This window comes from Atta colombica, unplaced genomic scaffold (assembly GCF_001594045.1).
Source record: "Atta colombica isolate Treedump-2 unplaced genomic scaffold, Acol1.0 scaffold254, whole genome shotgun sequence".
Taxonomy (NCBI): domain Eukaryota; kingdom Metazoa; phylum Arthropoda; class Insecta; order Hymenoptera; family Formicidae; genus Atta; species Atta colombica.
Window position 1 is genome coordinate 650,443 of NW_017259353.1, and position 12,152 is coordinate 662,594.

At 27.9% G+C, this 12,152-nt stretch overlaps 1 protein-coding gene across 3 annotated transcripts in view; it reads left to right on the forward strand.

Moving 5' to 3' along the window:
* LOC108689040 (glycerol-3-phosphate acyltransferase 3) overlaps window positions 1-10,082 on the forward strand; it is a 22,060-nt gene extending 11,978 nt beyond the window's left edge. Inside the window, exons 2-9 of one of the 3 annotated variants that reach the window (XM_018195637.1) lie at window positions 4,720-5,001; window positions 5,085-5,219; window positions 7,114-7,248; window positions 7,554-7,790; window positions 9,122-9,237; window positions 9,347-9,488; window positions 9,574-9,782; window positions 9,867-10,082. In XM_018195637.1, coding sequence (XP_018051126.1) covers window positions 4,720-5,001; window positions 5,085-5,219; window positions 7,114-7,248; window positions 7,554-7,790; window positions 9,122-9,237; window positions 9,347-9,488; window positions 9,574-9,782; window positions 9,867-9,954 — 1,344 coding nt within the window. In that variant the 3' untranslated portion in view covers window positions 9,955-10,082. Of the gene's footprint in view, window positions 1-4,719; window positions 5,002-5,084; window positions 5,220-7,113; window positions 7,249-7,553; window positions 7,791-8,310; window positions 8,545-9,121; window positions 9,238-9,346; window positions 9,489-9,573; window positions 9,783-9,866 lie in introns of all 3 variants that reach the window. The other 2 variants (XM_018195638.1, XM_018195639.1) reach the window with 2 other exon arrangements.
* The last annotated feature ends 2,070 nt before the right edge of the window (window positions 10,083-12,152 follow it).

Below are 12,152 nucleotides of genomic sequence, written 5' to 3' on the forward strand. Positions count from 1 at the left end.
ATTAAGTGAATCCGAATTAACGTTAAGTAGCCAATAAATTCTTCTGAAAACAATCAACTATTTTATAATTTGAAAGATTTTGTTCATTTTACTTTTGGAATACACAATAGCGTTATGATTTAATTACTGCTAGGATGTTTAAATTTAATTACTGCTATTTTAATCATTTGAAATACATGCAGCATTTTACACATAGCTCACTAAAAATGATATTTTCGATAATATCGCTATATATTACATATTTTTATATTAATTGCATGTAAATATAAAAATTCAAATAATAGAATTAATAGATAGATTTAAAAATTAAATTGATAAATTCATAAATTTTTTGTCTGATTTATAATTAATATTTATTAATTTTTGTTGATATTTTCGATTCGTGCATAAAAGATACTCGAGAGTCTAATTAATATATAAATTCTATTTTATGTGCATCTGAAATTGTCTAGATTTTCTTTTTGGATGAGAGCTAGTGAGAGGTTTTATGGAATTTCTCTCGAGAGAAAGCCTACGGATATATAATGCCGCGTGATCCGGATGCTCTCCCACTGAGTGCATCACATGTTATCAATCATCAGATGCGATACTGAAGCTGTGATTCGTGATGTATTGAGAAACACATGAGGAGTATTTATTTACGTCCGATTCCGCTAATGTAGATTATTTTTAAATCCAACTTACTCTTCTTTTTAATAATTCGAAGCATTAGAAAAATATGAAAAGTATTCTCTAAATTTCTTGGAGTGAAATCTCACTCTAAAAGAATTAAAATACCGCTACTATTGAAAAAGAGTGAAAATAAATTTGCACTGTTTAATAAAAGTCGCAGATTTTCACTCTTTTGGAATAAGATTCACTTTAAAGGAAAGAAATGTCACTTCCTTTTTAGAATGAATCTCACTTCAAAAGAGTGAAAATCTGTCGCTCTTACTCTAAGAGTGCAAATTTTTTATTCTTTTTCATAGTAACAGTATTTTAACTCTTTTTAGAGTGAGATTTCAAAAAATTTAGAGAACTCCAAAAAATTTAGAGAAGTTAACTCGAGATTAAATTTAATCTGCATGGTGAAACTTTAAAACGGACATAAAATCTGTGATTTGCATAATTTTTCCATTGTCATAATATTGTCATAATATAAATGATATAACGAATAAATTTATATAAAATATGCATTATTATTAATGCTTAGATTAATAACTTTTTGCTGACGTATAAATTAATTTAAGCTGATACGCAATTTTGTTTTTTAATACAGTGTGTGTAGCTTTTTCTAACTACACCGATTATTTTCAAACTGTATATCGTTGAAGCGACACTCGTTTAGCATTCATTATCATATCTTGTATATGTACTATGACGATCTGTTATATATGAACGATGAGATCATATATGTAGCCATCAACATTTGATGTTGGTCTTAATATCAGAACAACTGTGTTAATTTATGTCAACCAAAAATATTTGTATTACATAATTATTTTATCAGAAAACTTTAAAATAACAACACAGTTGTTCTATATATTATCAATAAGATCTGCTTATAAAAGAAATAAGGGTTTTATGATGTTATTAATCATGAAGCAGATTTGCCTTTTCTTGTAACCTTTAATGAAATCAATGAGATTCATAATCAATCATTTCTCATAGAGAAACGAGAACAGTTCGCATAATTAGTATCGAAATAAAATATTACTAATCGACTGTTGGTTGCAATTTGCAACGTTCTATCTATTGAACGTAATTAAAGTTCACTGTCGGACTTTTTGATAGCAAAGGTGAAACATCATATCACTTCAACGATATCTTATTGCGTAAAATCGATAGGATAGTTCAATGAAAATTGAGACAATTTTGGTAAACAGTGCCTCGCTTTATATTTTTTTTTGTTCTATTCAATATACATTTAATTTTGTCATTATTACAGATTACATTATACAGATTACATTCATGAATTTATAAGAAAAACTGTAAAATATTAATGAATTAATGTTAAAAATGGAAGGAAGAATATTTGTAAGTAAAATTGACAGAGATATAATGTCTTAAATACTTAATTTTAATACATAAGTGATTTATTAAAAATTATTAAATTAATTCACTCTTTCTCTCTCTCTCTCTCTCTCTCTCTCTCTCTCTCTCTCTCTTTCTCTCTCTCTCTCTCTCTCTCTCTCTCTCTCTCTCTCTCTCTTTCTCTTTCTCTCTCTTTTTCTCTTTCTCTCTCTTTTTCTCTTTCTCTCTCTTTTTCTCTTTCTCTCTTTTTCGCACGCGTTGTCTTTTAAATATTTTTTATTTTTTAAATATGAAAATATGTGCAGATATAGAAATATTAACAGACATATAGAAATATTAACATTTCAAGAAGAGACAATTTTTGAATTATTTCTTCATTTCTCTTTAAAAAATTCTTTTAAGTTTTCCTGTAAGTCTTCTTTTTAAATTAGTTATTTTATTAATCTTTCTTATTTAATAGTAATAAAATAACTTTATTAGTTAATAGTATTTTATCTATTATTATTTTGTCATTTTCTACCATTTTTTTACCATCACATTCTCACAGTGAATGAGAGAAAGAGAAAGAGGAAGGAGAATTGTTGTATCTACTCTAAAAAGAAACATTTGTGCATGACTATCAAGTTTTACATCGTATCAATGCAGAGTCATGGTAATTTACAAAAAAGTATTCGATATTTACAACTGATATATCTACAAGGTATATATCAATATATATATATTTCATATTGATAAAAAAAACATGTTTTAAACAATTTAATTGATATTTTTAACATATCTTAAATATTTTTATAATATTTTAAAACATGTTTAAAGTGTTAAAAACATGTTTAAAAAAAAACACATCTTATTCTAAAAAAAACAGTCTTTGTCAATCCTGCATGTCTGTTAACATTTATGTGCAAAACTGTATTTGTCGACAGGGTCAAATCCTAAAAATACAGTTAAAATCGATCATCATATTTTAAATCGGAAATAGTATCGGACCTATATTTTACTAGTACATCTCGGATTTAACGACATGAAATTTTATATTCTAATAAAACTGATATACAAAATTCATAATTGACAAAATTTATAAATTGATAGAAATTAGATGAATTATATTCAAAAATTTTTTTCTTGTGATGTTTTAACAGGAACGATTAATAGTTTCTATAAATCTGATTTGCGCAATTCAGCTCTAGTACGATTCTTGATAATTCTTAGTGCAATTCAGGGACAAATGGCACTCTTATTAATTATTTATCTAATGCAATGAATAATGTTCAATAAATAGAAGAAATGATGTGACATATCTGCGAATTAATTAATGCATACTTGAATACACACCAGATAATTATGCACACGATAATACGTAGCAATCAGTTCAACAAAATTAATCAATATATAATGAAAAATAGACTCATCTGTTTCAAATAAATTTTTCTTTGTTTGAGTTAATTATAACTGCATGCATAAATAAACTTATATTTTTACTAAAATGTAATTTTTTAAATCTTTTTAACGATAAGATATTATGAGACTGAGCAAACATTATTTTACTTAATTTGCAAATTTTATTAATAAAAATTATAATCAAATTATCATGAATTATTGTGGAAAATAATTTTATTTAGTCTTAGGAAATTATTAATCATTAATTAATTGATTAAATTTTTATTATAGCATAATGCTTATGTCAGAGTGATTGATAATTATTTTGGACACGCGATGTTCACGCGGTCGATTACTTTTCAGGAATTTGCTCCTGATTCTTTATTGAAGTTGCTAAATGTTATCTTGCCATTATCGATCAGTGAACGAAGATCAAAGTTTTCTCTAATGAGAGAGAATAATTGTTTAAGTTGATTTTCTGGATTTTCTTATGTTCTCATAGGGCAAGGAATGCATCTCATCTTTGATTCTATCTTTGAGCTTTGATGATATATGCCGAATTTTAATACGCACATATATGGATTATATTGCGTGCATCTGTTTTCGTTATCTCCTACAATCATAAAGTATTTTTGTATTACGCAACTTGTTGTGTGTAGGATGATTTCCCCTTATCTCATTCCTCTTTTCTTAAATTGAAACGGATTTTGTAGCAATCAAATAAATTAGCGTTGTAAATCATAATTCCATAAAAGTATACAAATTATTTAATCTAATTTTCTTTATAACTGATTTTTTCCTGTGTTTACACAACACGCAAAAACACTTTAATTTGAAAAGTAAATTCTATTATCTTAGAATAAAAATAGATGACATAAGATTTTTTTAAGTTATTATATAATTTTTATTATATTTATTATATAATTACTGTTATTATATTTATTATATAATTAATGCTAATATTTTAGAATTCTGTTTTAAAATTGAATATTTTAACATTTTATTATTGCAACAATTAGGTTTAATTTTATTTTTTTAGATATAATTATTGTTGCATTCTTCGAAGTCTCATAAAACATTTTTTTTATTAACGATTTATAGAATAGTATATCTATTCAAACATAATTTTAATGTTTTATCAGATATAATTTTCTGTTTGATAAATTATCTTTCTTTATCTGCAATTATATTAAATTTTTCAATAAAATTTTAGTAATAATATGTCTTTCAACAGCTTAAAGAATTTAAGAAAGTTTTAAGGACTAAAATCAATCCTTACAATAAAGATGCAAATAATTAATGCACAACTGATCATATTTATTGCTACAGTATGGTCGACAAAACATAGAAAATGTGAAGAAGAGAAATGGTACCCTGGATCCAAATGAAGATCTTAATATAGAAGAAGAATGTGAATCACCAACGATCACGGAAAAAGATTCAACAATAACATCGCCTAAAATGCAAAACGGGAATGTGAGTAATTCGGTGATAGCCAGGTCGAAAGACTTAATCTTGGTCCCTGAACCAGAAATGCATAATCACAAAAATCATGTTAACGAATCGAACCTCAAAAACGACCATAAATCATCAATAATTGATGACAAAGAGGTAAATTAAAGAAAAATTATACTTTTATTGAGTTTCACTAAATACAAATTAATTCTATTTTTCTCAATTATTTCTGATTTTAGAATAGTCTTAATCAAAAAAATTCTTTTGAAACGCAAATCGGATTTGCGACAAGTTGTTTGGATTATATCAGAGCTGGCGTTGAAGCAATTATAGAAGATGAAGTGACTTCACGCTTTGAAGCTGAAGAACTTAAGGTAATATTTCATCGATTGTAATAATTATAAAGGAAAGACCTCTATTGAGATATGAGATACCGAGTTCATTTTGAGTAAATGCTAGAAGTTTATAAGCAGAATTTAAAAAAAATAGGTCATTTTGAAGGGAATTTAATAAGTTTTAATAATAATGCTAAGATAATGTTATATAAAATTTAATTCAAATTCCATTTTTTTGAAAATTAAAGAAATGTAAAAAGTGAGCAAATCGCAAAATCAAAAAATTGTGTCTCTTCTAATATGAGATGCCCCGAGAAATCGATGACAATAAAACGCAAAGTATATTAATATTGTAACTAAAAATATTTATTTAATGTTTCTTAAATATAAACAAACACAGCCAGAGTGTTCGAAAATGAGTATGCAATACATTATACCCAGAACTCGTCTTCTAGTAATTGAAATCAAGCATCGCAGAAATAGGCACTCGATGTTCATTCCTTATTGTCCTTTTTATTATTACAATATCATTTATATTTTAGCAACGATTTTCAGTATGACAGCATGAGTTATTTAATATTAGAAATATCCTGGGTATCTCATATTACTATTTCCACGCCTTACGATTTTACGATCATCAAATCTAACTTCTGTAATTAAGCAATTCAACATATTCCGTATTTTTCTATTAGTACGACTTTACTGCTACAGAGTGCGTCACCAAATCTGGACAAATCGAACAATTTTTTTAAACAAAATATTTTTAATGAAATATTAAATATTATAAAAAATCTTTTTACTGGCATTTGGGGGAGTGTCCCTGTAGAGCATAATTATTCGATATATCCCTCATTAGTTTGAATGAGCCATTAGCTATTCTCGATCTGAAGCATTCGCACGCACGCTGTAACGCTGTCCATGCCGATGAATGTTACTTCAATAGCGGTCCATAATGACGTCACATGCTGAGACTTGTTTGTGACCCTTTCAACTACGCTCTGTAGTAGTCCAAAGAATTTAAATCTGGACTGTTGGGAGGCCAGAATGGGAGCCAAGGCGAACAACTCGGCTTGTCCTGGCAGCCTCAGAGAACATTTGTCGTATTTTTAATGTATACGATTTGTATCGAAGGTCCTCCTCAGTAATTCGATTGTTGGCATTGTTGACTCGCTTATACCAACAATCGATGCTAATTTTCGCAACGATTGCCTTGGGTCATCCGAAATCAGTGGTTGAGCCCTTTCAATGACTACGAGGGTCTTTGCGGTGCGTTCTTTCGAGTAATTCTTCCTTGCTGCATATTGGAATCTTTGTTGAATTATTCTAAAGCCGTATATTTTGCTACAACATCATAATCTTGGGTATCCAAAGAACCGAATTATTTCTGTTGCTGAACGCCCAGCGCAAAGGCCTTCAATGATCGCGGCTGTTCGATTTTACTCCGCACTTGGTTTCAACATCGTGACCATTTTGAAAATATGACTTTATTAGAAGCATCAGGCTTTCTCGGACGCCAACAACAATCTCTAGCGGAGGCACAATATAGCAAAAAATTTAAATTAAAATTTGTCCGGATTTTGGTATCGCACTCTGTACATGAAGAATTTATTGCCAAATATTTATTTATTAAATAATAAACAATGTTTAAAAGGCTTATCTCAATGAAACTTGAAGACATCCAAATTCTAAAATCTTTTTTTACAATGATATAGGCATGATCTAATAATAATAAATTTTCTACTAAATAGTTTTCAATCCAAGAACAATAAATTGCAACAAAAAACATGATGGAACCAATAGATAGTGTCTATTAGTTTAACAGAAACGCCACTATTTCATTAGGCGCCTATCTCATAATAGGGGACTTTCCTCTATGTATAATTTGCATAATAATAATTAACATATTTGAATAATTTATGAATGTGTTTTGTAGAATTGGAACTTGTTAACTCGAACAAATAGACACTACGAATTTATCTCCTGGAAATTAACTTTTATATGGATGTTCGGATTCGTCATGCGTTATTGTTTTCTGTTACCTTTAAGGATATTTATCTGCTTTGTAGGGGTAAGTTTGATATTTATTTTATATCTTATACTTATTATAATAATTAAAATGCTCAACATACAATAAACGGCCAAAATTGTGATAATCGATAATGTTTTTTGTTAGAATCCTATTTATTTAGCGATATAAAATCAATTTCCTTCAGGTAATCAAATTTATAGCAGATATTAATCTTCTGCAGATGCATTTTTAAATATTTTTGCATTTTTAAACGTACATTTTAGATTTGCGATACACTAAAATTAAGTTTAAGATGCTTATCATAAATTTAAAATTGTATTCGTACTAATATCAAAGCTTCTTAGGTACTATATCTAGTAGTCGTAACATTTTTAATCGGCTTTCTGCCGAATGGTCGCATAAAACGTTGGACAAACAACCAGGGCTCCCTTATTGCATTCAGGATAATGTCCCGTTCTATCTCGAGTATGATCACGATCCACAATCCGGAATACAAACCAAAGAATGGAGGAGTGTGCGTGTCGAATCATACGTCCACTCTTGACGTCTGCATTTTATCCACGCAAACGACTTTCTCTTTGGTAATATCGTGGACAGAGTAATATATTTATAAGCTAAAAGATTTCAAGCATTGCATTACCATCATTTCATCACAGCGAACATATCTTCTATTTGTTAATAGCTTTGTACTGTTTAAATTTTATCATATTTAGGAATGATACGAGAACAAATTATTATATTCATTATTATGACATATATACATACGTAATATTCATATAATTCATATTATTAAAAAACTGTATGAAACAGACAGTATACAGTTTTTTATCCATGATATAACACTGGATATAAAGGTATAATAATTTCTTCATGGCTTCATAATTTCTATTACATAACAAAATAATGCGATTTCAATCAGTTAGTTTTCTTATATATGATCGAGAATCAGAAGTTTGTTACTAGTGTTACAGAAGTTGTTGCGCATTACTGGTAAATGTTACAGGTAACGTGTCCTGTAACTTTGCTTTACAGGTAGTATCTACTCAGCAACGATAGAGAGGGAATCCCACGTTTCTCAGGTGCAAAGCTTGTGGTTTACAGGTGATGTGGCTGACAGCGTGTACTGCAGTAGTGGGTTACGTTCCCGAGGGTAGCTTCAAGCGGTGGCTCAACTACAAAGTTTCCATAATGTGCTTTGCTGTCTTATCCAGTGCTCTATCTTCAGTCATTACCTACAACAATCCAGAGAATCGCCCTGTCAGAGGCATATGTGTAGCTAATCACACATCCCCTATTGACGTACTCGTACTTATGTGTGATAACTGTTATTCATTGGTATGTTTCCAGTGTATCGCTTATGGATATGGATATTTTTTCACAGTTGCTTTCTTACACAAACACAATTCTTTTGCTTTGCTTATTCATAATACTTTTTTAAATATCTTTAGAACGATGTATTCTGTAATTGCTTATATTTCATTACTGCCAATACTGCAGTTTTGTTGCTTTTCATCGTTGCTTTATTAAAATGTTCCAAAATTCGTTCTCTTTTTTCAGCTGTTACAGATTTGGTGAAGCATCCGACGTTGATTTTTCTTTGCAAAAATTGCATGAGAAAAATCTATACTTATTATAATTTTGTGCTTTATACTTATTTAATTTTACGATTAGGTGTATGAAAATAAAAGAAATTTATTGTATATTAAAGAAATTTATATTAAAAGCTTTTATTTGGTTTAGCTTGATTATTTAAGAAATGTTTTATATTTTTAACGATTATAATTAATGAAATAATTGTATTCTTAATGACTTCATTATCTGTAATTCGAAAAAAGTGTATACGACTTTTAGAGAACAATTTATATAATTTTTAAATATACATCAGACGCCTTATTTACATTTCTTATTATAGATAGGTCAGAGGCATGGTGGTTTCTTAGGAATGTTACAAAGAGCTCTTGCCCGTGCTTCTCCACATATATGGTTTGAACGCTCTGAGGTCAAAGACAGAGAAGCAGTTGCGATAAGGTATTACTTAAACATAATTACATTTTTTTGTCTTGTTTATTTCATATTCTATGTAGATTATCAGTTTTAAATTCTTTTTGAGTTATTAATACATTACATTTTTTTACAGACTAAAGAAACATGTATCAGATCCTACGAATCCACCGATACTCATATTCCCGGAGGGTACGTGTATCAATAATACATCAGTTATGCAATTCAAAAAAGGCAGTTTTGAAGTGGACAGCATTGTTTATCCCGTGGCTATAAAAGTAATTTATTATCATATCTTTGTGTAATATTTTTTAAAATGTATAATATTTTTTAAATTTTTCTTATGTCTTTTTAAATATATAGTACGATCCAAGATTTGGAGATGCATTTTGGAATAGCAGTCGATATTCGATGTTACAATATTTATATATGATGATGTCTAGCTGGGCTATAGTCTGCGATGTATGGTATCTCCCTCCAATGCACAGGAAGGAAGGAGAGAGTGCAATTGATTTTGCGAATCGAGTGAAATCCGTAATAGCGCGGCAAGGTGGTCTTGTTGATCTGCAATGGTATGTTCGACACTGGTTTAAAACTTTGTAAAAAATGGGAATTGGAAATAAAATTGACATACATATTTATTTTACGAATTACAGGGACGGCCAACTAAAGAGGATGAAGCCGAAGAAAGAATGGAGGGAAAAGCAGCAAGAAGAATTCAGTAAACGATTAAAAGTCGAATAAATAATAATATCATTTCTAGTCATTGCTTCGTATGCGCATATTACGTGATATTTGTTTATTTGAACAAAATTATTTAATTCAATTGGTTTCTCTGTTACATATTGTTTCCATATACAGCATAATCATAATGAGGAAAATTTATGTATCTCTTTAGTCTACATTATTAAATTTTAGCTATAGATATGTTTGCAAATATGACAGTTTGCACTTTTTTGTTAAATTTGTAGATCTAAATAATTGGCATTCTAACATTACGCGAGGATTCTAACATTACATGTGATGTAATATTGTAAATTTAAAATTACATAAATGTAACTTTTTAATGTAATTTTTAAATGAATTTGTGTACTGTGTAGCTTATGCCTTGAGAGATTCGAATTTTCATTTGAAGTGCAAATGTAATATTTGCTATAATTTTTAGTAATAGTAAGATTCGTTGATTGCAAAGGCATTACGAATTTATTATTTATATGTGAAATGTGTAGTTATAGCGTGTGATATTTTTTTGCATGTGTATGTAACATCAAAAAATTTTTCGATTATGAAATTATTGAACAATCACTTTAGATACGTTAATTTTCTCTTATCTACTAGAGAAAATTGTTTTAATTTTTGCTGTAGTTAAAAGCAAAACAATATTTATTCATTTTTCTGAAGAAGACTTAGCGAAATGACACAATTTAGCACTTCAGATTACCTGTCCTTAAAAATACTATGCACACAACTGCATTATGTTATTTTTTTATTAAAACTAAATAGCGTCTTGATATATATATTTTCTACTTTTATATTTTACATACATAGAATGTGAAGAGTTTTTAGAGTTCTACATTGCGATATCAGTATAATATATAGTTAGAATTTAATATATAATAAAAATATACGCGTGTGCATATTCATGTATCTGTGAACCTAACTAAAAAGACTACATTAAGAATGAAAGAAAAAGATATACAAGTATGAAGAGACGTATTTTCTCATACTTCCAACCAAAGTTAAATAGCATATTTAAAATAAATGCTATTTTATTATTGATGATTATTGATTATTATAATAACTAGTAGTAAGTCATTAATAGATGTTATTTATTATTATTAATTTAAATGAAGATGACATCTATTATATAAATTCATACTATTTGTTATTTTATAATTTGGCCTAATTCCTAATTATAATTATAAAAATTATAATTATAAAATTATAAGTATTTACATTTAATAAATATTTTATAAAAGAGAAGAATTTGATTAACTATTTTTGGCGATATACAAACTTAATAAACTTATTTTAAATCTATTTTAAGAAAAACTGAAAATTATGTTAATTAAATAGAATTAATTAGATATTTATTATGATACAATTATTGCGTGAGGAAAACAAATTGTAAATCGATTTATTTTCCGAATTCATCTTTAACATCATTATTTAATTCATTATTTTAACATCATAATATACTTATTATAAAACATGCATGCATGAATCTATTTCGTAAAGTTAAATTTCTAAATGTCACTATTCAATAAAATTTCTTTCATAACAAACGATATAAAATATATTTTTATAGCAAATAATTAATCAATAATATACAAGAGGTGTGTGTGTGTGTGTGTGTGTGTGTGTGTGTGTGTGTGTGTGTGTGTGCGTGCGTGCGTGCGTGCGTTCGTGCGCGCGCGCGCGTGTAACTATATTGCTTATTAAAAAGTAGAGATTCTTGGGATTATATCAACTTATTTCATCTTTTATAAATAAAATTGATTTGTTACATAGCATGTATATATATTTATCACTTTGTTTATATAGAAGAAATGTATTATTAGTGTGTATAAATTTAATAATTTGAATGGCACTTGTTTATAATTAATGTTTGTCAATATATGTACATGTAGTTAAATAAATTAAAGCATATTAAATAAAATAATTAAATAAAAATTGACTTGTATGAAAGTGTTGTGCAATATATATTATACGTAAGAATAAAAAAAGAAAGTTTTTCCACATATTAACATGTATAATATGATGCCTAATTGAGCATCAAATTATTAAAATTACTTGTCAATTTAATTCGCGATTACTAAAGTAGTTTAATTGTGTTTATAGTCTGAAAAAACAATTCGGCGCGCAGTTCAAAAAGACTATAAATATTGTATATATGCAAGTACATATATAGTATATATAGTAATTCAGATTAAATTATTTAA